General features: G+C 39.7%; 3 protein-coding genes across 3 annotated transcripts; all 3 read right to left on the reverse strand.

Moving 5' to 3' along the window:
* Positions 1 to 666: 666 nt before the first annotated feature.
* On the reverse strand, positions 667 to 9,077 carry LOC306919846 (protocadherin gamma-A4-like; the record flags this gene model as incomplete). Its single annotated transcript, XM_079496396.1, has 3 exons — positions 667 to 777; positions 2,727 to 3,797; positions 6,741 to 9,077. 3 exons carry the CDS (start codon positions 9,075 to 9,077, stop codon positions 667 to 669), a joined length of 3,519 nt encoding a protein of 1,172 aa, XP_079352522.1.
* A 1,612-nt stretch (positions 9,078 to 10,689) lies between these two features.
* On the reverse strand, positions 10,690 to 16,952 carry LOC306919857 (protocadherin beta-16-like; the record flags this gene model as incomplete). The annotated part of the gene is made up of 2 exons (XM_079496406.1): positions 10,690 to 11,796; positions 14,562 to 16,952. 2 exons carry the CDS (start codon positions 16,950 to 16,952, stop codon positions 10,690 to 10,692), a joined length of 3,498 nt encoding a protein of 1,165 aa, XP_079352532.1.
* A 1,893-nt stretch (positions 16,953 to 18,845) lies between these two features.
* Positions 18,846 to 27,337, reverse strand: LOC306919867 (protocadherin beta-16-like; the record flags this gene model as incomplete). The annotated part of the gene is made up of 3 exons (XM_079496416.1): positions 18,846 to 18,890; positions 19,514 to 20,587; positions 24,944 to 27,337. 3 exons carry the CDS (start codon positions 27,335 to 27,337, stop codon positions 18,846 to 18,848), a joined length of 3,513 nt encoding a protein of 1,170 aa, XP_079352542.1.
* Between the last annotated feature and the right edge of the window lie 527 nt (positions 27,338 to 27,864).

The following is a 27,864-nucleotide window of genomic DNA, read 5'->3' on the forward strand; positions in this document are numbered from 1 at the left end:
GAAGCGTTGCGTGTGCGTGCGTGCGTGCGTGCGTGCGTGCGCGCGCGCGCGTACACGCGCCCCCCGTATTACAGGATACAGACTACGTTCATTTAATTTGCTAGTTTGGAATAGAAACCAGGCTTTCCACACTCTAGGACATGTGGCCGGTGGCTGTGAAAAGCATTTTACGCGATGTTAGTATGCGTTGATGTTTTTGTGCTGTTGAACTTGAACTTGAGGAACAAATCTAAAAACGGACTGAATTGTGGCATATTTTGTAATACAAGAAAGTAACATATGTAGCCTTAACCGGTTATGAGCCTGTAAGAATAGAAAAAAGTTAATTAAAGATTATACGCCTGCTAAACTATAGATTTGATTTATAATAACGACTTTTACCCATAGATATCTGTGCGTAATCCATGTGTAAATTAACATAGTTATAAATAGCTGTTCATATTTGTCATTTTGGGTGGAAGAAAATGTTTCATGCAATAAAGTATGATCATTTATTTGACACATCTGAGTGTAAATGTAGAACATGGGGACAATAGCCTGATTAAGGGGTGGCTATTGCTTGCTCTATTTAATAAGGTATATTTATATTGAACAACTGCCATGTAGGCCTATTGATGCTGTTACCTGCACGTCATTTTGACATAATTTATCGACTTCATTGAATAATTATTGGTGGCTGCTGCTGTGTTTCACTCTTTTTCTCCTCTCCCTCAACTCAGATCCCCCTTCGCTGTCCATGGTGCTGAAGTTGCAACCATATTCCTGAAGGTCTGGACTCTGGAGGGACCGAAACGTTATGGATTTATTGCAAGCTTTCGGTCTATTGACCGTCGTCAGGCCTCCCTTTATTTTTTCATGAAGTTTGCGCATTGAAATGATACTTCATTGTATTCGTGTTGAGCATTTATAAATGCGGCACTTTGAAGTTAGTAGTTGTTGTTGTTGTTGTTGTTGATATAAATGTAAATTCATTGTGTAGTGGTCTCCCACCTTATTTGTTTACTTCATCTGTGAAAACCAATCATTTAATTTGTGTTGTATAGTCATATCATAAGCCTTCTTTATGTTGTTTTAATTGTGCCGGTTCCCTGTACATGTTTTCCATGTCTCAGCTTAGAAATAATTGCTTAAACAAAATAAAGAGTAATTAATTATATACTCATCTTTTTTAAAACTCTTGTGTTTTTCACTCAGATTAAAAAGGATTCTGACAAAAGTGTATTGCCAATTCAATCAGCAGCCAATCAAATTTCTGAATCTACGTGATTGGTTGGAAGACAAGACATGTGGTCTGGTTTTAGTTAGTAGTTTGTTTGTTTGCTTAACTTTAAAAAGTGAGACATGGGATAACCTGAATATTATTAGGTTTATCTCAGGGCCCTTTGTGTTCTCTGGCCCTGGTTACATTTTATAATTACATTTACACCAGATATCAGGATGTTGACAATGGATGTAATTAATGAAAGCTTTTGATGAGGGCTAACTTTCTTTAAATTAATTATGATAATATTTTGTGGATGGTGCCTCAATATTTCTGTGTGCAATCCATACATTATGGTTGAGAACAAGGTGGATTAGTTTTTACCTGCCATACTGAAGCTGCTCATTGAGTCACTACTTCCTGTCATTCCTGTACACTGAAGGTATACTGAACACAATGCAAGCCCTTTGGAACAGGCTGTCTAACTATACCGACTTCTGCTAGAATTAGACTGTACCAGTAGGCATCTGAGACCAGGGTGGAATCTACAATGGTTGGTAAAACAGTCAACAGAACAGTATACTAGACAATTGCACGGTGGGGGAGTGAATGTGTTTCTTTGCTGATTGGCGTGGACATCGGCTATCCTCGCTATATCCCACCTGGTGGGCTACCTGAGGCCTGACCCCTTCCCGCGGACCAGTAGCCGGCAGTGTAATGACAACAGTGCAGATGGATTCCCTGCAATGACACAGCGTTTCACAGCCGGTATCCAGACGTCAAGAGCCGAGACTGGATAGGGGTCGATGATGTCAATTGACCCCATCTGGGTCTCACTGGAAGAAGGAAAAGGACCCGGGCACCGCCGTCGTGAACTTCAGACTGATGTTTTGTTTTATAATTAACCTTTTTGGGTTTCATTCATGTTGTATTGTGCACCGTATATTATTTTAGGTTAGAGGGTAATTGGCTCAGGTTGGTATATAGGTATAGTTTTGTGTTTATATGTGGGCTTACTGGATATATATTTCAACTGAACTCTTTTACTTTTGTCCTAAATGGCTTGCTTCTTGGCTGTCTCTGGGTCTAGGATCTTAGCATTTAACAGCAGCAGCTAAACGATTATTATGTTTTATTTTATTCCCTTACCTGCAGGGTGGACGCTGCTGAGTCGCTCGTGTGTCACACATGTACTCCTTGGTAAACTGGATACAAAGTATCTGGAGCCCTTTGGCACAGGCTGTCTAACCACCAACTTTCCTATCCTGGTCTCTGCTAGAAACATACTGTACCAGTACGCATCATTAGAGACCAGTGTGGAATCAGCAATGGTTGAGTTTCTCTCACTAACTTAGTTATCATTGTGCATATAGTCACTGACATTAGGATTAATATTTAGGCAGGTCCAGAGCAAAATAATATTTATATTAATGAAATTAGTTTTGTGTGAAACCTTGAATGAATCAGTTTCCGATATTAGATGTTGGATATAGAATGTTGGATTTTTTTATAGAGCAATTCTCACCTGCAAAGTTGAAGGTGCTGAACCACTAGTTTCTGACATTGTACTCCTTGGTAAACTTGACACGAAGTATCTGGAGCCCTTTGGCACAGGCTGTCTAACCACCAACTTTCCTTTCCTGGTCTCTGCTAGAAACATACTGTACCAGTAGGCATCATTAGAGACCAGGGTGGAATCAGCGATGGTTGAGTTCCTCTCACTGCTGATCACACTGTTCCTACAGGGAGGAGCCGTTTTGCTGTAATTGGGTTTCTGACACTTGAGTACGATGGTGACCAATATGGTGATCAGTAAGAGAAAGGACACTGATCCCAAGCCGATGAGCAAATACAGGTTTATGTCTGAAAATATGTCATATTCCAGAGGCACTTCAGTCATGTCAGAGTAGGCCTTGACAGCAGTCTCTATTGTGGATAACTTGATGGTAACTGTAGCAGAGAGAGCAGGCTCCCCGTTGTCCTTGGCAACAACAACCATCTGTTGGTGACGTGAATCTCTGTAACTGAACATTCTCATAGTCCGGATCTCTCCATTGTACTGGTCCAGACTGAACAGGGTGGCATCACTCACTTGTAGAAACTGGTAGCTGATCCGAGAGTTCTGTGGGGAGTCTGTGTCTAATGCAATCACTTTGGCAACCAGTGAACCTTTATCAGTGGATCTGGGAATCTTTTCCTCTACCACTGATCCATGCGCACGCCATGGAGAAACTATGACAGGCTTATTGTCATTCTGGTCCACAATAATGATGTGAATAGTCACGTTACTGCTGAGTGGAGGAACACCAGAGTCCCTGGCCTCAATGTGGAAGAGGAACTCCTTTTCAATCTCGTAGTCAAAGGTTTTTAATGCGTATAGATTACCATTCTCCGGATTAATGGAAAACAACATGGACATGGAGGTGTTTACTATTTCCTTCTCTAAAATGAAATAAACTAGATACTGATTTTCATGGAGGTCCGGGTCAATTGCAGTGAGAGAACTTAACAAGGCCCCAGGAGCATTATTCTCTGGTACACGTATTGTATAAAATGACTGAGGGAACTGTGGAACATTATCATTAACATCTAAAAGTTCTAAAGTCATTGTTTCATTGTCATATAATGGATGAGAACCTCTGTCTGTGACTGTGAAAGTGATGTCATATTCTGGAACTTTCTCACGGTCTAGCGGTTCTGAAACTACCAATTCAAAATAGTTCTCAGATGATTCTCTCAATTTAAATGGCATATTATCAGGAATTTTAAGATCAACTATCCCATTATCACCAGAATCTTTGTCACTCACACTAACTACTGCTATCACTGTGTCTAATGGTACATTCTCTTTTATAGGACTCTGAAATGATTTAATGGAGATTTCTGGGTGGTTGTCATTCATATCTGTCACTAAAATGGTTAATTTACACTGTCCAGATAAGGAATGTTGACCTTTATCTGTTGCTATAACCTCCATATCATACATTTTGAAATCCTCATAATTGATAATTTCTCTCACTCTGATTTCACCATTATCAGGATTCAAGGTGAATGTGTTTTGCGTTTTCTCTGACGTGTATAAACTATAGGTGTAAACAATATTCGAATTTGGGCCTTCATCTAAATCAGTAGCATTTAGTTTAGCTACAAGACTGCCAATAGGAGAATTTTCCATTAGATCTATCTTATAACTATCTTTGTCAAATATAGGAGCATTATCATTGACGTCGAGCACGCTAACAACAATGTTTGCAGTACCAGAGCGTGTTGGAATCCCGCCATCTACAGCTGTGAGTATTAAATTATGTACAGTCTGCTTTTCTCTGTCTAAAGCCTTTTTCAAAATTAAGTCAGCAAATTTGGATCCATCTCTTCCAACCTGAATTTCAATAGCAAAATGGTCGCTTAAGCTTAAATGGTAGTTGGTCACCGAATTCGTTCCAACGTCTGGGTCCACAGCATTATTCAGTGAGAAACGCTCTCCAACGGGTGTAGATTCCGAGATATCCAACTGCATTGTACCGCGTCGAAAATGAGGGGCGTTGTCATTAATATCTGTGATTTCTATCTCAACGTTAAACATTCTTACTGGGTTTTCTATGGTAGCATCCAATTTAAGAAAGCAAGGTGTAGGCGTTGTTGTCTTGGCGGGGCATAAATATTCCCTGTCCACCCTTTCTAGAACGTACAGTTCTCCTGTTTCCTTGTTAACGTCGAGATATTTTTTATTGGCAACCACATCTATCCTCATTCTTCGTTTAATCAGGGTCTTCACGTCCACGCCCAAGTCCGCAGCCAAATTCGCAATGACCGAGCCTTCCTCCATTTCCTCGGGAATAGAATAGTGAATTACTGAAGCTGCCGTGTATGTTGCTGCAGAACTAAGGAAAAATAGAGAAACGTACCAACTCCAAGATGTTTGAAAGATGTGGTAAACCATTGTGTACAATCCGTGCGTGAAGCCAGGGAAAAACTGTTTAGCACGCAGGATCTTTGTGAAATGATACAGCCTTTCACAATTCTGAGTGCAAATGAAATGTGTCGCTTCCAGAGCCATACAATCAACTCGCATGCGCATAGTAACCTCACTTACTGGTGTGTTTTCGCGGTGAGCAGCGACGCCCCAAAACCCTGTTTATTTTGGACTCGGTAACAAAAAACAAAAGAAAAACTTTGGGTAGACTTACGATAAAGACTACACAGTGGATGCGTTATGGAGGTAGAAAATAAGGCCTCGATATTGACATAATGTTGTATAATTATATTATATAAGCCAAAAATACAACCACAGTTCTGTTGAAAATATTAACATCTGCTGCTGTTTTAATATCGGCCGAATTCCTGACAATCATTGTACTTTATTTGAGTTTAAACCAATATGTAATAGTCTGACCATCTCGCTATTACCAACATGTTGCTTGTTTTATATAGCTTGCGTTCTGAATGATCATGCTAATTCATAGAAGGGCATCATCATATCTCTGTCACAGTGGTATGCATAGCTCCCCGTGCGTAAAAGCCCATGCATGAGTAATGGATATTGTTTTTGTTAGATTTGTTTTCCTTCGTTTTTGCTGTATTTTTCTCCCCTTCAATTTCAGTTTTTATTGTTGACTATTATTGATTATTCTAGAACAACCCTCTCTATGCCACAGTCACTCCATTTACGCTATATGTCGAGTTTTACGCATAGCTCCATGTGCGTAAACAATTGCGCATAACGAGATTGACTGGTTCATCATTTTACAATTTAAACGACAAAACAACTGTGAAAATGTTAATATTTAATTCCAGGCCCGCTCATATGGTCTTGTTAAATAGGGCCACGAATGGATTCAGTGGGTCAGCAGTATTCCAAATCACCAAAATGACAACCAATAATATGGAAACTGTACAGTAGTGACTAGATTATATTTGATTAAAGTTTGATGAGCATATGAGTAAAATATATTGAATATTTTGTTTCAACAGGGTTTTCCTTTGCAGAGAAGCTAATCATTCAGAATCATCACATCACAGGTCACAGGTGTAAATAAGTTAATAAGTTATTAAAATGTAATTCATGCAAATGATGATGCTTGTGTATTTTATATAGCATACTTTCTGATCATAAAATTGTATATCTCTGTGTTGGTTATGCACAATATGTATTGCATTGACTTGATGTATTGCAGTTTATGCATGGTTTCCCTTCCGTATAGGGGATATTGTTTTTGTCTGTTTTATTTTGTTCCTGATTGTCGCCTATTTGAATAACTTAAACACTTTAATTTTGTTGGAAATTAGAGGTAATAATTTTACAATTTATCCGAGCAACATCAGTGACTATTAATATTTAAAGTTAAAGCCCTTGATAAAATTGTCAAAATGATGTCCAGAGTGTGTCAACACTCAACAGTAGCAGCAAGTACAATCGAATGTCGCCAAAATGACAAATGGAAAAACGACAATAATAGGAGTGCCATAGTATTTGATTAAAGTTGGCCCAGGATAATGTGTAAAAAAACTATGTTTTGTTTTAACTGGTGTTTTTTCTTACCTGTAAAGTGGAAGCTGCTGAGTCACTGGTGTCTGTCCCACATGTACTCCTTGGTAAACTGGATACAATGTATCTGGAGCCCTTTGGCACAGGCTGTCTAACCACCAACTTGCCTTTCCTGGTCTCTGCTAGAAACATACTGTACCAGTAGGCATCATTAGAGACCAGGGTGGAATCAGCAATGGTTGAGTTCCTCTCACTGCTGATCACACTGTTCCTACAGGGAGGAGCCGTTTTGCTGTAATTGGGTTTCTGACACTTGAGTACGATGGTGACCAATATGGTGATCAGTAAGAGAAAGGACACTGATCCCAAGCCGATGAGCAAATACAGGTTTATGTCTGAAAAGATGTCATATTCCAGAGGCACTTCAGTCATGTCAGAGTAGGCCTTGACAGCAGTCTCTATTGTGGATAATTTGATGGTAACTGTAGCAGAGAGAGCAGGCTCCCCGTTGTCCTTGGCAACAACAACCATCTGTTGGTGACGTGAATCTCTGTAACTGAACATTCTCATAGTCCGGATCTCTCCATTGTATTGGTCCAGACTGAACAAGGTGGCATCACTCACTTGTAGAAACTGGTAGCTAATGCGAGAGTTCTGTGGGGAGTCTGTGTCTAGGGCGATCACCTTGGCAACCAGTGAGCCTTTATCAGTTGATCGTGGGATCTTTTCTTCCACCACTGAACCATGTGCACGCCATGGAGAGACTATGACTGGCTTATTGTCATTCTGGTCCACAATAATGATATGAACGGTTACGTTACTGCTGAGTGGAGGAACACCAGAGTCTCTGGCCTCAATGTGAAAGAGGAACTCCTTCTCAATCTCGTAGTCAAAGGTTTTTAATGCATAAAGATTACCATTCTCTGGATTAATAGAGAACAGCATGGACATGGATGTGTTGGCTATCTCCTTCTCTAAGATGAAATAAACCAGATACTGATTTTCATGCAGGTCTGGATCAAGTGCAGTAAGGGCACTTATCAATGCACCAGGTGAATTATTCTCCATTAAACGTATTGTATAAAATGACTGAGGGAACTGTGGAACATTATCATTAACATCTAAAAGTTCTAAAGTCATTGTTTCATTGTCAGATAATGGAGGAGAACCTCTGTCTGTAACTGTGAATGTGATGTCATATTCTGGAACCTTCTCACGATCTAGAGGTTCTGACACCACTAATTCAAAATAGTTTTCAGAAGATTTTTTCAATTTGAATGGAATATTTTCAGGGATCCGAAGATCAACAACTCCATTATCACCAGAATCATGATCACTAACACTAACTACTGCTATCACTGTTTCTAATTCTATATTTTCCTTGACAGGGCTATGGAACGATTTAATAGATATCTTGGGGTGATTGTCATTCATATCATCGACATGGATTGTTAATTTACACTGTCCTGTTAAGGCATTTGTGCCTCTGTCAGTTGCTATTACTTCCATGTCATACATCTTGTTATCTTCATAGTTTAACGTTCCTTTTACAGTGATTTCCCCGGTGTTGGGGTTCAGATAAAATGCTTCTTGTGTTTTCTCTGAGGTGTACAGACTGTAGGCATACACTATTTCCCCATTAGATCCCTCATCTAAATCCGTAACATTAAGCTGAACTACAAGACTTCCAATTGGAGAATTTTCTATTATATTTAAGTTGTAGTTTTCCTTGTCAAATGTTGGAGCGTTATCATTGGTGTCGAGTACACGAACAATGATGCTGGCTGTGCCCGAGCGGGAGGGGACGCCCCCATCTATAGCAGTAAGAATGAGGTTATGAACCGCCTGGGTTTCACGATCTAAAGCGTTTTTCAATATTATATCGGCAAACTTTGATCCATCTCTTCCTGTTTGAATTTCTATAGTAAAATAATCACTTTCACTTAACATGTATGTTTTGACAGAGTTTGAGCCAACGTCCGGGTCCACTGCATTGTTGACAGAAAAATGTTCGCCAGCCTGGGTTGCTTCTGATATGTCCAAATCGATTGCATCTCTTCTAAAATGAGGCGCATTGTCATTGATGTCCATAATTTCCAATTCGATGTAAAATATCCTTTTGGGGTTTTCAATAATGGCTTCCATTTTCAGATAGCAGGTTGAGGATGTCTTGGCGGGGCAGAGAGTCTCTCTGTCAATTCTCTCTACAATATACAGCTCCCCCGTTTCTTTGTTCACGTCCAGATATTTCTTATTGGCTATTATTTCTAACCGCATTTTCCGTCTAATTAACGTCTTCACATCTACGCCCAAATCCCCAGCTAAATTGGCGACAACAGATCCTTCTTCCATTTCTTCAGGAATAGAATAGTGAGTGACGGAAGATGACATTTTCAGAGAAGCAACAACAATGAAAATGGAGACATACCGCTTCCATGGTTTGGGGAAGATCTCTGCCCCCATTGTTTCCAAGGCTTTGTCGTATCCGTCTTGGTACAACCTATACGTGCGCTTATAATCGTACCTTTCAAGAATGATGGCCAAGTGTTATGGCACAAGTAACCTAATATGGGAGAGATTATTAAGTGAGCGAAAGAAACGTTGGCTTTAGAGAGATATTAAGCACTGCATGCTGCATTTCCGCCGCCCCGCTCGGTGCACTGCCACGGTGAGCTGGATGTAAAAGTGATCAACAGCGACACTTAATTACAAAAATAGAATACTGTACTCTATTTTAATATAGGCTACTTTACCATTAGACGGATTGCTAATCTTTTCATGAGGAAAACTTAAAGCTAACTGTTTTTAAATAAAAATTAAAGGTCAAACAAAACCGCCACAGAGCTATTTGTTTTAAATATAGGCATACGTGTTTGACGACTGAGATATCCTACAATCAATGCACCTCTTTGTTTTAAAATATCTTGAATCAATCTTCTTTATATATATATATATATATATATATTATATATATATATATATATATATATATATATATAGCTACACACAAAAAAGTATGCAACAGCTCAGCTTACAAAATTCCAACTAAGAGAGGAAAATGTGTATACATTTTCTTAAGGAATGTATCCGTCAGAAGGCTGTTTCAGCACCAGGGAGCTGTCCAGTGGTCAATCAGTATTGAACGAAACGTATTTTATATTGACACTCTGTTGGTGTAATTTCAACGCATAAGACACGGACACAACACATACATAAAAATAAAAATCCACTCCACATTTCAACATTTCTCACTTTTGGTAAGGCGACAATGGCCATATAGAGTGTTTTATGTAGTAGAACAGTGCCACCTTTTGTATATCATACACATCTGCATCTAACACAATCAATTAAAATGATATTTATTGTATGTATTAGTTAAAATGTTTATATATTATTATTAGCCTAATATTGACATTATTATTTGCATTATTATCTGTTGTTGAGTTTTTATTTTATTGGTTATTAAAATGGAATACAAACAAATCTGATGTTTTTATGCAAAATTAATTCTGAACATGCTAATACATTTATATTAAAAAGGTTTTATGCACAGCATCTGTGTAAATAACATGCGTAATTAATGCATGCATTAGTTTCCTTTCGTTTTTGCAGGATCGTATGTTCATTGATAATCATTCAACAGTCCCCATCCTCGTCCTATACCACATTAATTGCGCGATTTATGCTTTGGTGAGTTTTATGCACAGCTCCCCGTGCGTAACGACGATTGACACAGCGATTAGTTCATTTAAAAAAAATCAAAAGCAAAATAAGTTAAATTAAATTAATTTCAATTCAGTCCCTCTTGATGAGCTTATACTGCAAGGCCACAAGTATAGGCCTATCAAGCATTTGTATTTTCTCATTCACGTTGGGTCAGCAGATCGACTTATATTGCAAGCAACGCTGTTACCAATGATATGGGAATAATGCAGTCATTGCCTGCAGCCTGCATGGATGATACTAGATTAAAGTGACTCAAGATGCTGGTGGGTAGATATTCCTATATGCTTTCTTTTGACAGGTGTTTCCTTACCTGCAGAGTAGAAGCTGCTGAGTCGCTGGTGTCTGTCACTCCTGTACTCCTTGGTAAACTTGACACGAAGTATCTGGAGCCCTTTGGCACAGGCTGTCTAACCACCAACTTTCCTTTCCTGGTCTCTGCTAGAAACATACTGTACCAGTAGGCATCATTAGAGACCAGGGTGGAATCAGCAATGGTTGAGTTCCTCTCACTGCTGATCACACTGTTCCTACAGGGAGGAGCCGTTTTGCTGTAATTGGGTTTCTGACACTTGAGTACGATGGTGACCAATATGGTGATCAGTAAGAGAAAGGACACTGAGCCCAGACCGATGAGCAAATACAGGTTTATGTCTGAAAAGATGTCATATTCCAGAGGCACTTCAGTCATGTCAGAGTAGGCCTTGACAGCAGTCTCTATTGTGGATAACTTGATGGTAACTGTAGCAGAGAGAGCAGGCTCTCCGTTGTCCTTGGCAACAACAACCATCTGTTGGTGACGTGAATCTCTGTAACTGAACATTCTCATAGTCCGGATCTCTCCGTTGTATTGGTCCAGACTGAACAAGGTAGCATCACTCACTTGTAGAAACTGGTAGCTAATCCGAGAGTTCTGTGGGGAGTCAGTGTCTAAGGCAATCACCTTGGCAACCAGTGAACCTTTATCAGTGGATCGTGGGATCCTTTCCTCCACAACTGATCCATGTGCACGCCATGGAGAGACTATGACAGGTTTATTGTCATTCTGGTCCACAATAACGATGTGAACTGTTACGTTACTGCTGAGTGGAGGAACACCAGAGTCCCTGGCCTCAATGTGGAAAAGGAATTCCTTCTCAATCTCATAGTCAAATGTTTTTAATGCGTAAAGATTTCCATTCTCTGGATTGATAGAGAAGAGCATTGACATTGAGGTATTGGCTACATCCTTCTCTAATATGAAATAAACCAGATATTGGTTTTCATGTAAATCCGGATCAAACGCATTGACAGAACTTAATAAGGCCCCAGGAGCATTATTTTCCTGAACGCGTATAGTATAAAATGACTGAGGGAACTGTGGAACATTATCATTAACATCTAAAAGTTCTAAAGTCATTGTTTCATTGTCATATAATGGAGGAGAGCCTCTGTCTGTGACTGTGAATGTGATGTCATATTCTGGAACCTTCTCTCTGTCTAATGGTTCTGACACTACTAATTCAAAATAGTTATCAGATGATTCTCTGAGTTTGAAAGGCATATTTTTAGGAATATGGAGATCAACTATTCCATTGTTTCCTGAGTCTTTATCACTGACACTAATCACTGCTATCACAGTGTCTAATTCTATACTTTCCTTGACTGGACTATGAAATGATTTGATAGATATTTCTGGGTGATTATCATTCATGTCCTCAACTACAATTGTTATTTTACACTGCCCTGATAATGCATTGGCTCCTTTATCTGTTGCTATAACCTCCATATCATAATTCCGGACGTCCTCATAATTTAACATTCCTTTTATATTGATCTCACCAGTGGATGGATTCAGGTTAAATGTTTCCTGTGCTTTCTCTGAGGTGTACAAGCTATAAGTGTATATTATATCAGAATGTGATCCTTCGTCTAAATCTGTTGCTTTTAGGTGGATGACAAGGCTTCCAATTGGCGAATTTTCCATTATACTGATTTCGTAACTGTCTTTGTCAAACGTAGGAGAGTTGTCATTTGTGTCTAGAACGCGGACAATAATGCTGGCAGTGCCAGAACGTGTTGGTGTGCCGCCATCTACAGCAGTGAGTATTAGATGATGAACAGCCTGCTGCTCTCTGTCTAAAGCCTTTTTAAGAATCAAATCAGCAAACTTCGATCCATCTCTCCCTGTCTGAACTTCAATGTTAAAATGTTCACTTTCACTCAAATTATATGTTTTTACGGAATTAACGCCAACGTCTGGGTCAACTGCATTGCTCAGGGAGAATCGCTCTCCAATGGACGTAGACTCAGATATGTCTAAATGTATCGCGTCTCTTCTAAATTGAGGGGCGTTGTCGTTCATATCTAATATTTCTAGTTCCATATTGAATATACGTAGAGGATTTTCCAGTGTTACCTCCAATTTTAGATAACATGATGATTTGGAATTGCAAATATATTCTCTGTCAATCTTCTCCACGATATACAGCTCTCCAGTCTCTTTGTTCACATCCAGATATTTTTTATTGGCGATTATGTCGAGGCGCATCTTTCTTTTACTCAACGTTTTAACATCCAAGCTTAAATCCGAGGCTAGATTGGCAACAACTGATCCTTCTTTCATTTCTTCAGGTATGGAATAATGAGTGACTGAAGACGTTATGAACCGAACAGCGGAAAAGAGAAGGATAAGCGAGACATACCTTTTCCATGACGGCATTGTTAAAAACGAGACCATTGTTGTGGTATAGCCTAAATGTGCAGCAGCTCAGCCAGTATAATACATGTTTCCACAAAGAGCAAATGGTTTAGTTTTCTGTTCTCAGTTGAAAAGTATATAAGTCCCAATCTGACCCGTTTATCTCAGAAAGAGTTTCCAGGGAGCTGTCCAGTGGCTACTCGCTCTACACAGTTTCACATTTCTCACTAAGATTACTATGTCATGGCGACAACGACCGAGTGTTTTATGTAGAAAATAGCGCCACTTGTCGTAAATAATAGGCTACACCTCTGCACCTAACGCGATACAGTTACTGTAGAAAAAATGAAGTATTAAAACATTGAAATTGAATTGAAATGCCAGCTGAAGTTTATGTTGTTGTTATAAAAAGTAGTCGAATTGACCATTATGAATTACAGCTATTATGAGTTGGTCATTGTTGTTGTTGTTGTTGTTATTTGTTAATGTATGTATTTATTAGAAATTATATAACAATAATACTGGAGTTCATAAGAAAGAATAAAATACATAAAACTGATAAAGAGGGAAAGAGAGAGAGAGAAATACAATTACCGTGTGTGTGTGTGTGCACACATCACACACGCGCAAGCACACACACACACACACACACACACACACACACACACACACACACACACACACACACACACACACACACACACACACACACACATTTTTGCAAAACCATTATACAAAGATAAAGACTTAAATTACAGTTAATCTCATATGAAGTCAATATGTCTTAGTATTTTGTTTCAGTAATGAACTTGATTTCTACTTTTCCTGTCCATATGGTAGACTACTTTTAAACAGGTTTGGGGATCATTTTTGTATTTTGTTGAGCAAAATGATGGGGGTGAAATACTTGCTAATGACATAAGTTCTGGTTCAATTGATATTTTGTTTATGACTGTGGGGAAGGGATGAGAGATATCTGTATTCGCATGTTTCATTTGATTGATATCAAATGTGTCCTATCTTCTGGGATCAGACTTCTCTAATATACGTTCCATTGAGTTGAGTTGAGTTGATAGTTTAGTTTAGTTTAGTTTAGTTTAGTTTAGTTTAGTTTAGTTTAGTTTATAGTTGTGTTGGTGCGGTTGAATGTATATATTTAATATTTATGTTATTGCATTTTATTTTCTGAAAGCAGGATGAGTATGGGGTTGTTGATATTGCCTTTGTGGGAACGTGTTGCTATCAGAGCACCATATAAAATGGACCAATGGTCTGTACTCCTTGTTATGGATACAATGTGGTGGATACAAGGCAACAGTAGAAGTAGTAATGTGTTGATATTATTATGGTGATGGTTGATTTAGCTTCTGTGGACATTATTCTTCTATCAACGCACCATAATCTTTTCACAACATTAACACGGAATGTGTAAACATCTGAAAGCCTTGAGAAAACAGGAGGTGAGTTCTCACCTGCAGAGTTGAAGCTGCTGAGTCGCTCGTGTCTGTCACTCCTGTACTCCTTGGTAAACTTGACACAAAGTATCTGGAGCCCTTTGGCACAGGCTGTCTAACCACCAACTTTCCTTTCCTGGTCTCCGCTAGAAACATACTGTACCAGTAGGCATCATTAGAGACCAGGGTGGAATCAGCAATGCTTGAGTTCCTCTCACTGCTGATCACACTGTTCCTACAGGGAGGAGCTGTTTTGCTGTAACTGGATTTCTGACACTTGAGTACGATGGTGACCAATATGGTGATCAGTAAGAGAAAGGACACTGAGCCCAGACCGATGAGCAAATACAGGTTTAAATCTGAAAAGATGTCATATTCCAGAGGCACTTCAGTCATGTCAGAGTAGGCCTTGACAGCAGTCTCTATTGTGGATAACTTGATGGTAACTGTAGCAGAGAGAACAGGCTCCCCGTTGTCCTTGGCAACAACAACCATCTGTTGGTGACGTGAATCTCTGTAACTGAACATTCTCATAGTCCGGATCTCTCCATTGTATTGGTCCAGACTGAACAAGGTGGCATCACTCACTTGTAGAAACTGGTAGCTAATCCGAGAGTTCTGTGGGGAGTCTGTGTCTAAAGCTATCACCTTAGCAATTAGAGATCCTTTGTCAGTTGATCGTGGGATCTTTTCCTCCACGACTGATCCATGTGCACGCCATGGAGAGACTATGACTGGCTTATTGTCATTCTGGTCCACAATAATGATGTGAATAGTCACGTTACTGCTGAGTGGAGGAACACCAGAGTCCCTGGCCTCAATGTGGAAAAGGAATTCCTTCTCAATCTCATAGTCAAATGTTTTTAATGCATAAAGATTTCCATTCTCTGGATTTATAGAAAAGAGCATTGACATTGAGGTATTGGCTATCTCTCTCTCTAAAATGAAATAAACAAGATACTGGTTCTCATGTAGATCTGGATCAAATGCAGTCACAGAACTTAACAAGGCCCCAGGAGCATTATTCTCCTGTACACGTATAGTATAAAATGACCGGGGGAACTGTGGAACATTATCATTAACATCTAAAAGTTCTAAAGTCATTGTTTCATTGTCAGATAATGAAGGAGAACCTCTGTCTGTGACTGTGAAAGTGATTTCATATTCTGGAACCTTCTCTCTGTCTAATGGTTCTGACACTACTAATTCAAAATAGTTATCGGATGATTCTCTCAGTTTGAATGGCATATTTTTAGGAATATGGAGATCAACTATTCCATTGTTTCCTGAGTCTTTATCACTGACACTAATCACTGCTATCACAGTGTCTAATTCTATACTTTCCTTGACTGGACTATGAAATGATTTAATAGATATTTCTGGGTGATTATCATTCATGTCTTCTACTTCAATTGTTATTTTACACTGCCCTGATAATGCAGTGGCTCCTTTATCTGTTGCTATTACTTCCATATCATAAATTCTAACATCCTCGTAATTTAACATTCCCTTTACAGATAGCTCGCCAGTAGATGGATTCAAGTTAAATATATCTTGTGCTTTCTCTGAGGTGTACAAACTATATGAATAGATTATATCAGCATTTGATCCCTCGTCTAAGTCTGTAGCATTAAGATGGACTACAAGGCTTCCAATAGGAGAGTTCTCCATTATACTGATTTGATAACTCTCTTTAGCAAATGTTGGGGCGTTGTCATTTGTGTCTAGAACATGAACAATAATGCTGGCAGTACCAGAACGGGTCGGTGTGCCGCCATCTACAGCAGTAAGTATTAGATGATGAACAGCCTGCTGCTCTCTGTCTAAAGCCTTTTTCAGAATCAAATCAGCAGACTTTGTTCCATCTCTCAAAGTCTGAACTTCAATATTGAAATGTTCACTTTCACTCAAATGATAGGTCTTTACTGAATTACTTCCAACGTCTGGATCAACAGCATTGCTCAGGGAGAATCGCTCTCCAACGGGTGTTGACTCTGATAAGTCCAAATGTATTGCGTCTCTTCGAAATTGAGGGGCGTTGTCGTTCATATCTAAAATTTCGAGTTCTATATTAAACATACGGAGAGGATTTTCCAGGGTTACCTCCAATCTTAGATAACATGCTGATAATTTGGAAGGACAAATATATTCTCTGTCAATCTTCTCCACAATGTAAAGCTCGCCAGTCTCTTTGTTCACGTCCAGATATTTTTTGTTGGCGATTATATCAAGACGCATCTTCCTTTTATTCAACGTTTTCACATCCAGTCCTAAATCTGAAGCTAGATTGGCGACAATGGATCCTTCCTTCATTTCTTCAGGTATAGAATAATGAGTGACTGAAGACGATATGTACTGAACAGCCGAGAGGAGAATAATGAGCGAGACGTACCTTTTCCATGACGGCATTGTTAAAAATAACCCCATTGTGGTGTGACTGCAAGTGCGCAGAAGCTCAGCCAATACAATGCATGTTTCTAGCTGGAAGCTGCTAGTTGTGATCTCGATTTAAAAAAAAATGTTTTAAATCAGCCGAAAGAAGCGAAATCCATTCGGGGAGTGTTTCTCAAACGGCTGTTTCAGCACCAGGAGCTGTCTGGGGCTCTAGTAGGATATACTCAACAATTGAAATGTACTGTCATGGCGACTACAAGCACAGTATTTTACGTTGTAAACAGCGACACTTTTCGCATATCATAAGCCTCTGCACATAATGCAATTAATATTGAACCTTAAATAATTTAAAATTAACATAGTTTCAACATTAAATCCATAAGACCAGCTTGACTTTATGAATACATTTAATTATGGCTGAAACAAAGAATGTATATTCAACCATTATGATGATGATGATGATGATGATGATTATCATTATTATATAATGTGTTATTATTATTATTGTGATTATTGTTGTTATTATCACCATCATAATCTTTTCGCGACCATAGGTCCCAGATTACTATATATGAAAACGTGCAAAACCCTTCAGTTCGTCGGTTACACCTCCAAATATGGTCACGCCTCGTGACATCACGCCTCTATATATGGTCACGCCTCGTGACATCACACCTCGTGACACGTCACTTCACCATATATGGCCGTCTCCATATATGAAGATCACGACACTGACCTCATCAAACCCTGGATAGCCATATGAAGATGACTGAATCATCACCTAGATCTGCATATATGGAGCCGGCCAGCAACTCGACATCTGACCTCAAACCATAAACCCTTAGATCTCCATATATGGAGCTGACCTGTTCTGACATTCCATATGTTGATCCTAACCCACCTGTCCTTCCTCTTCGATGTCTCCCTTTTGACTGATACCTGTCCATTTAAACTTTAGATGTGCGCGCCCCAAAGTTATTAGCGCAGCCGCGCCCGGCAGCCGCCAGAAACTAGAGTTCTCAACAGGCCCGAAAATTAAGGCCCGGCCCTACCTGGGCCCTCATCAAACCCTGTACACTCAAGACACACTCCATATATGGCAAGACCTCATCAAACCCGGTACACTCAAGACACTGCCCCCGCTGCCACCCTTAGATCCCCATATATGGAGCTGACCTGTCCTGACATTCCATATGTTGATCTGACCTCATCAAACCCTGTGCCAAACACCTGCACTCACTCGCCCAGCAGTCTGCTCTCACCCAGGCGAATGCATGCACGCGACCTTGGTCACTTCTCGCCCTCAGGGCATCTTACTGGTATTAATGTTGTTGTTGTTATAAATGTATTATTTTTTGCGAACGAAGGTTGCAGATAACTATACAGTATGAAATCTTGCATTTTTGTCACATAACCCACAATTCCCCTCACTCTGTCGTGAAGTCGCAATTCCCGTCACACCCCAGGCAAGCCCCCAGGTCATCGTGACATCACGTGACATCAGCCCCCTGGTCACCCCAGGCAAGTTAGAGCCTGTTGCATTGGTGTCCGATCCGAACTCAACCGGGATGCAGAAATTTCTAACCCAACGATATCCGGTTTGTAAAGCCAGATATCACTGAGGACATTTGGGTTGTAAGGCCAAATATCCAATGGAGTCTCTCGTGAGGAGCATAGCAAATTCTGCTAGCTCCCTAAACCTCTTCGGATTCTTATATGGTTCACTAGATGCGTGTCATGATGACGCTGCCAGCCAACTGAGTACGTATGACGATGCCAGGGGTGTATATCCATATATGAGGTTTCTACACTAGTCTTGATGTCAGCGCTGGATATCACTGTTGTCTCCATATATGGAGCTATAGGTTGTTTCCATATATGGAGCTCTATGTGAAATAACGAAGGCTATCAAAAACGAATCTCTACCAGGCATGTCTTCATAAAAAAGTCAAGCTGGAGACATACAACAATAACAATCAACTGGAGACCATATAGTAATAGAAATCCAACCAGAGGATAGAGATGTCAACAGGGCCGGAAATTAAGGTTTGGCTCTACCTGGACCCCATTTTTGTGGCCCGAAGCCCCGCTTGGCACACATTAAAACTTGCCCGAAAACTTGAACAAACAAACATAAAAATATGTATATATGTGAAAACGTGAATTCAAAAAAAGAAAAAAGGGGAAAAAGTTCCATACATGTGGGCATTCCCAGCTGATACTCTAATACAATCCCTGTTATGCCCATATATGGAGATCCTTGACTGTGATCAATATTAAGCCCATATATGGGAATGCCAATATATGATCATATTCTGGCAGTCTCATGATAACCACTGTGATTGCCGCAAAGGTCATAGTTAACTATGGAATCATTAGTAGTTGTTGTTATCATTATTGTTAATCTATTATTATTTTGTAGTTGTAGTGGTTGTTGTTGTCATAGTTGGTGGATTTCAATACACAATCAGAGCACCATAACATTCACGACATTAAAACAGAATGCAAGCAAAACTGATCGACAGGCCTGTCCTACAGAATACAGTATAGCTATAGGTGAACTGTATATGTCTCACCTGCAGAGTGGAAGCTGCTGAGTCACTGGTGTCTGTCACTCCTGTACTCCTTGGTAAACTTGACACGAAGTATCTGGAGCCCTTTGGCACAGGCTGTCTAACCACCAGCTTTCCTTTCCTGGTCTCTGCTAGAAACATACTGTACCAGTAGGCATCATTAGAGACCAGGGTGGAATCAGCGATGGTTGAGTTTCTCTCACTGCTGATCACACTGTTCCTACAGGGAGGAGCCGTTTTGCTGTAACTGGATTTCTGACACTTGAGTACGATGGTGACCAATATGGTGATCAGTAAGAGAAAGGATACTGAGCCCAGACCAATGAGCAAATACAGGTTTAAATCTGAAAATATGTCATATTCCAGAGGCACTTCAGTCATGTCAGAGTAGGCCTTGACAGCAGTCTCTATTGTGGATAACTTGATGGTAACTGTAGCAGAGAGAGCAGGCTCTCCGTTGTCCTTGGCAACAACAACCATCTGTTGGTGACGTGAATCTCTGTAACTGAACATTCTCATAGTCCGGATCTCTCCATTGTATTGGTCCAGACTGAACAAGGTGGCATCACTCACTTGTAGAAACTGGTAGCTAATCCGAGAGTTCTGTGGGGAGTCGGTGTCTAAAGCTATCACCTTAGCGATTAGAGAACCTTTGTCAGTTGATCGTGGGATCTTTTCCTCCACCACTGACCCATGTGCACGCCATGGAGCGACTATGACAGGCTTATTGTCATTCTGGTCCACAATAATGATGTGAATAGTCACATTACTGCTGAGTGGAGGAACACCAGAGTCTCTGGCCTCAATGTGGAAAAGGAATTCATTCTCGATCTCATAGTCAAATGTTTTTAATGCATAAAGATTGCCATTCTCTGGATTGATAGAAAAAAGCATTGACATGGAAGTGTTGGCTATCTCTCTCTCTAAAATGAAATAAACTAGATACTGGTTCTCATGTAGGTCTGGATCAAACGCAGTGACAGAACTTAACAAGGCCCCAGGAGCATTATTTTCCTGAACGCGTATAGTATAAAATGACCGAGGGAACTGTGGAACATTATCATTAACATCTAAAAGTTCTAAAGTCATTGTTTCATTGTCATATAATGGAGGAGAGCCTCTGTCTGTGACTGTGAAAGTGATTTCATATTCTGGAACCTTCTCTCTGTCTAATGGTTCTGACACTACTAATTCAAAATAGTTATCAGATGATTCTCTCAGTTTGAAAGGCATATTTTTAGGAATATGGAGATCAACTATTCCATTGTTTCCTGAGTCTTTATCACTGACACTAATCACTGCTATCACAGTGTCTAATTGTATACTTTCCTTGACTGGACTATGAAATGATTTGATAGATATTTCTGGGTGATTATCATTCATGTCCTCAACTACAATTGTTATTTTACACTGCCCTGATAATGCATTGGCTCCTTTATCCATTGCTATAACTTCCATATCATAATTCCATACGTCCTCATAATTTAACATTCCTTTTACATTAATCTCACCAGTGGATGGATTCAGGTTAAATGTTTCCTGTGCTTTCTCTGAGGTGTACAAGCTATAAGAGTATATTATATCAGAATTTGATCCTTCGTCTAAATCTGTTGCTTTAAGGTGGATGACAAGGCTTCCAATTGGCGAATTTTCCATTATACTGATTTCATAACTCTCTTTATCAAACGTAGGAGAGTTGTCATTGGTGTCCATAACACGAACAATAATGCTGGCAGTGCCAGAACGTGTCGGTGTGCCGCCATCTACAGCAGTTAGTATTAGATGATGAAGAGCCTGCTGCTCTCTGTCTAAAGCCTTTTTCAGAATAAAATCAGCCAACTTAGATCCATCTCTCCCTGTCTGAACTTCAATATTAAAATGTTCACTTTCACTCAAATGATATGTTTTAACAGAATTAACGCCAACGTCTGGGTCAACTGCATTGCTCAGTGAGAATCGCTCTCCAACGGGTGTTGACTCCGATATGTCTAAATGTATCGCGTCTCTTCTAAACTGAGGGGCGTTGTCGTTCATATCTAATATTTCTAATTCCATATTGAATATACGTAGAGGATTTTCAAGCGTTAACTCAAATTTTAAATAACATGCTGACGACCCTGTTGCACAAATATATTCTCTGTCAATCTTCTCCACGATATATAGCTCTCCAGTCTCTTTGTTCACATCCAAATATTTTTTATTAGCGATTATGTCGAGGCGCATCTTTCTTTTACTCAACGTTTTAACGTCCAAGCTTAAATCCGAGGCTAGATTGGCAACAACGGATCCTTCTTTCATTTCTTCGGGTATGGAATAATGAGTGACTGAAGACGTTATGTACCCAACAGTGGAAAAAATAATGATAAGCGAGACGTACCTTTTCCATGACGGCATTGTTAAAAACGAGACCATTGTTGTGGTAGCCTATATTCAAAATGTGCAGCAAGCAGCTCAGCCAATATAATACATGTTTTCACTAAGAGAAAAATGATTTCGTGTTCTGTTCTCGGTTGAAAAGTCTATGAGTCCCAGCGAGTTAAAAATCAATCTCGTTTATCTCAGAAACACTGTTTCAGCACCAGGGAGCTGTCCAGTGGCTACTCCCTACAGTTTCACATTTCTCACTAAGATTAGATTACTATGTCACGGCGACGACCATATAGAGTGTTTTATGTAGAGAATAGCGCCACTTGTCGTATAGAATACACCTCTGCACCTAACGCGAGAGCGCTCAAATTAAAGTGTTAAAACATTAGAATACCAGCTCATGTATGTATTTATTGGAAATTGTATAAAAACAATACTGTAGTTCATAAGAAGAATAATAATAAAACTGATGAAGAGGGAAAGAGGGAGATAAAAAAGTAAATAAAAAGAATGAACACATAAAATAACTATTTAAACTAGAAAGGTCGCAATTTTAAAAAATTGCAAAGCGTGGTTGCCGCAGTGGCTTACATATGCCCCTCCCACTGATATTGCCAGCCAATTACAATGTTGCGTCACCCCTGCGATCATGCGTAAGTAATTCGGAGGGGATTTAGCCCCCCAAAAATCATTTTTCTGCAAGAAACGGTTACATTTTTCGCATTTGCGGCGCCCCCTATGGATGAAAATAGAATCGCTTTTGGATTTTGGTTGATTAAACCACCCGCGACATCTGATTCAAATTTGGGATGGATTGGACATTCCGTTTGTGATTTTAGGCATTTTTGGTAAAATAGGCCCCTCCCACTATCCTGACGCAAATGGGCGTGGCCTATATGAAGATGCGTCATGGCCCAAGGAATACAGGGAGAAAGTAATTTTGATTTTACGACATACGGTTCAAGAGTTATAAGCCAAAACGTAAAATGGGCTGTTATAGCGCCACCATGAGGCCGACCGATAACATTATAAGTTCATTAATTGTAGTAATTATTATGAACCTACCCTCCAATTTTTGTAACTATAGCCCTTACGGTCTCCGAGGAAAAAATACTTGAACGTGATTTTTCGCATTTTCCCATTCATGTCAATGGGGAAATTTAATTCACGAATAAATTAATATCACTTAAACTATACAACATTTCTCTTAGAAATGAGCAAGCACACCATTCCTGATGAAGCCGGTCAATTTGAGATATGGCTCAAGTGCGTACCGTCAAAACTGTGGGAGTAGTAGTACTGCAAAGTTTAGGGTTACTCCAGTAAAATAATAAGAATAAATATAGCTGCAAGCAGCGATAAGGCGGGACCAAGAAAGAAGACAATATGCAATAAGAACAATATGCACAAATAAGAATCCCAGGCTGAGTTGTCGTTACCCGGATTTGAACACACAACCTTGTGGTCTGAAGGCTGAAATCAGTGACTAATCTGAGGGCGGAGCTTACTTGTCAAAGTGACAGATGTGTTCCCCATGAGTCAAGGAACATGTGGAAACAAGTGCCATGAATGTTGGCCAAACGAGGCATGAGTTATGACTGTTCAAAGGTTTCATTTTCAAAAACTTGCTATAGCGCCCCCCTTTGGCCAATTGGAGTAAGACTGCTTCCAGTGCTATTTGGCATGACCCTCTACTATACTGTAAAGTGACATAAGCATATGGCGCTGCATGTATGTATTAGAGGCAGAAGAAGAATTTTCACAAACCAGCAATTTTCTTTGGCTCATAAAAACTTCATTTTTTTCACTTAAACAAAATGTACTACGATTTGTTGTCCGTATAGGTCCAAAGTTCACGTGTAGACGTTTTTGTGCATTTTGATCAAAGATCCTGGGAGGAGATACATTTTAACTGTATTTCAAATAATTCAAAATGGCGGGTGATCTAAAGGTCAGAGGTAAAAGTCAGAACACAAAGGTTGTTCGGCATGAGGAGACACATATGTGAATCAAAGTGTCATTGCCAACGGTCAAACGGTTCATGAGCTATGCATGTTCAAAGTTAGCATTTTCAATTGAGCGCTATAGCGTCGTCATCGTCACCGTTTGGCATGGCCCTCTACCAGATTACCGTGTTTCGCGAAAACCGACTGCACGGTTCAGCCAGAACAGCTATTTTTGGCGGAAGGAGAAGAAGGAGAAGGAGAAGAAGAAAAAAAAACACAAAAACAATAAGTGACCAAAGTCACTTTGTGACTTCTTGGTCCCTTAATAAATAAAGTGTTACAATTACAATAGTCTGGTACCACACTAATGAGTGCTCGTGTGAGCATATGTATACCTTTAAATCGGTGGATACATTATACTAGTATAGGGACAATGTATCATGGATACACAAATCTAGAACACATACATGTAACCTTATAGTGTGCTTAGATCACACACGCACGCACGCACTCACGCACGCACGCACGCACGCACGCACGCACGCACGCACGCACGCACGCACGCACGCACGTTCGCCACCTTATATCTCCTTCCACAGTGACATTGACTCAAGGTATAGAACTTTGTAAGAACTCTTGTGCTTTGCTAGTTGAAACCTTCTCCAAAGAGCACCTGTCTACAGTTCTCTCTACATATAAAGGACCCACGTAGCGCTTCGCGCTACTTCGCTAGAGTATGGTGGTTGTTGATTTAGCTTGTGTAGGATTGTGTTGCTATCAGAGCACTATGAGTTTTAACAGTAATAAAATGGGCATTAACAAACCTGATATAGGCCTTTATATGGGAGGTTACTTCTAACCTGTAGAGTTTAAGATATATTATGTTTAGTGACTGCATGGTGTACTCCTTGGTAAGAAATTGAATGTATCTGGAGCACTTTCCCACCGAGAGTCTGGGGTGGTGGCATCAGCAGTATAGTAATAATATGTTGCCATTATAATGGTTGATTTTTCTTTTGTCGATGTTGTCCTTCTATCAAAGGACCATAAACTTTCCAGCATTATCACAGAATGTATAAACATCTGATAGGCCTATAGAAAACAGGAGGTGACTTCTCACCTGCAGAGTGGAAGCTGCTGAGTCGCTGGTGTCTGTCACTCCTGTACTCCTTGGTAAACTTGACACGAAGTATCTGGAGCCCTTTGGCACAGGCTGTCTAACCACCAACTTTCCTTTCCTGGTCTCTGCTAGAAACATACTGTACCAGTAGGCATCATTAGAGACCAGGGTGGAATCAGCTATGGTTGAGTTCCTCTCACTGCTGATCACACTGTTCCTACAGGGAGGAGCTGTTTTGCTGTAACTGGATTTCTGACACTTGAGTACAATGGTGACCAATATAGTGATCAGTAAGAGAAAGGACACTGAGCCCAGACCGATGAGCAAATACAGGTTTAAATCTGAAAAAATGTCATATTCCAGAGGCACTTCAGTCATGTCAGAGTAGGCCTTGACAGCAGTCTCTATTGTGGATAACTTGATGGTAACTGTAGCAGAGAGAGCAGGCTCCCCGTTGTCCTTGGCAACAACAACCATCTGTTGGTGACGTGAATCTCTGTAGCTGAACATTCTCATAGTCCGGATCTCTCCATTGTATTGGTCCAGACTGAACAAGGTGGCATCACTCACTTGTAGAAACTGGTAGCTTATCCGAGAGTTCTGTGGGGAGTCTGTGTCTAAAGCTATCACCTTAGCAATTAGAGATCCTTTGTCAGTTGATCGTGGGATCTTTTCCTCCACGACTGATCCATGTGCACGCCATGGAGAGACTATCACAGGCTTATTGTCATTCTGGTCCACAATAATGATGTGAATAGTCACGTTACTGCTGAGTGGAGGAACACCAGAGTCCCTGGCCTCAATGTGGAAAAGGAATTCCTTCTCGATCTCATAGTCAAATGTTTTTAATGCATAAAGATTGCCATTTTCTGGATTTATAGAAAAGAGCATTGACATGGAGGTATTGGCTATCTCTCTCTCTAAAATGAAATAAACAAGATACTGATTCTCATGTAGATCTGGATCAAACGCAGTCACAGAACTTAGCAAGGCCCCAGGAGCATTATTCTCCTGTACACGTATAGTATAAAATGACCGGGGGAACTGTGGAACATTATCATTAACATCTAAAAGTTCTAAAGTCATAGTTTCATTGTCAGATAATGAAGGAGAACCTCTGTCCGTGACTGTGAAAGTGATTTCATATTCTAGAACCTTCTCTCTGTCTAATGGTTCTGACACTACTAATTCAAAATAGTTATCAGATGATTCTCTCAGTTTGAAAGGCATATTTTTAGGAATATGGAGATCAACTATTCCATTGTTTCCTGAGTCTTTATCACTGACACTAATCACTGCTATCACAGTGTCTAATTCTATACTTTCCTTGACAGGACTATGAAATGATTTAATAGATATTTCTGGGTGATTATCATTCATGTCTTCTACTGCAATTGTTATTTTGCACTGCCCTGATAATGCAGTGGCTCCTTTATCTGTTGCTATAACTTCCATACCATACATTTTCATATCCTCGTAATTTAACATTCCCTTTACAGATAGCTCACCAGTAGATGGATTCAAGTTAAATGTTTCTTGTGCTTTCTCTGACGTGTACAGACTATATGAATAGATTATATTAGCATTCGACCCCTCGTCTAAGTCTGTGGCATTAAGATGGACGACAAGGCTTCCAATAGGCGAATTCTCCATTATACTGATTTGATAACTCTCTTTATCAAAATTTGGGGCGTTGTCATTCGTGTCTAAAACGCGGACAATAATGCTGGCAGTGCCAGAACGTGTCGGTGTGCCACCATCTACAGCAGTGAGTATTAGATGATGAAGAGCCTGCTGCTCTCTGTCTAAAGCCTTTTTTAGAATCAAATCAGCAGACTTCGTTCCATCTCTCAAAGTCTGAACTTCAATGTTAAAATGTTCACTTTCACTCAAATGATATGTTTTTACTGAATTACTTCCAACGTCTGGGTCAACAGCATTACTCAGGGAGAATCGCTCTCCAACGGGTGTTGCCTCTGATAAGTCTAAATGTATAGTCTCTCTTCGAAATTGAGGGGCGTTGTCGTTCATATCTAAAATTTCGAGTTCTATATTGAACATACGGACAGGATTTTCCAGGCTTACCTCCAATCTTAGATAACATGATGCTGATGATTTCGTAGGGCAAATATATTCTCTGTCAATCTTCTCCACAATGTAAAGCTCGCCAGTCTCTTTGTTCACGTCCAGATATTTTTTGTTGGCGATTATATCAAGACGCATCTTCCTCTTACTTAGCGTTTTAACATCCAGTCCTAAATCTGAAGCTAGATTGGCGACAACGGATCCCTCCTTCATTTCTTCAGGTATAGAATAATGAGTGACTGAAGACGATATGTACTGAACAGCGGAGAGGAGAATAATGAGTGAGACGTAACTTTTCCATGACGGCATTGTTAAAAATAACGCCATCGTTAACTGTAAGTGTGCAGCTGCTCAGCCAATGTAATGCATGTTTCTTGCTGGAAACTGATAGTTGTGATCTCGATTTAAAAGAGGTTTTATATAATCCGAAAAAAGCGAAAATCCATTCCGTGTTTCTCAAACGGGTGTTTCAGCACCAGGAGCTGTCCGGTGACTCTATTGAAATGTACTGTCATGGCTACTACAAGCACAGTATTTTATGTAGTAAACAGCGACACTTCGCATATCATAAGCCTCTGCACATAATGCAATTCATATTGAACCTTTAGTTTAATATTTAAAAAAATATATAATAATGAATAAACGTTAAATACATAAGACCAGCTTGACTTTTTTCATACATTTTATTATGGTTGAATAATTCAACCATTATGATGATGATGATGATGATGATGATGATGATGATGATGATGATGATGATGATTAATATGTATTATTATTATTATTATTATTATTATTATTATTATTGTGATTATAGTTGTTATTATCATCCTCAT

The sequence above is a fragment of the Electrona antarctica genome, assembly GCF_951216825.1.
Source record: "Electrona antarctica genome assembly, chromosome: 1".
NCBI classification, from domain to species: domain Eukaryota; kingdom Metazoa; phylum Chordata; class Actinopteri; order Myctophiformes; family Myctophidae; genus Electrona; species Electrona antarctica.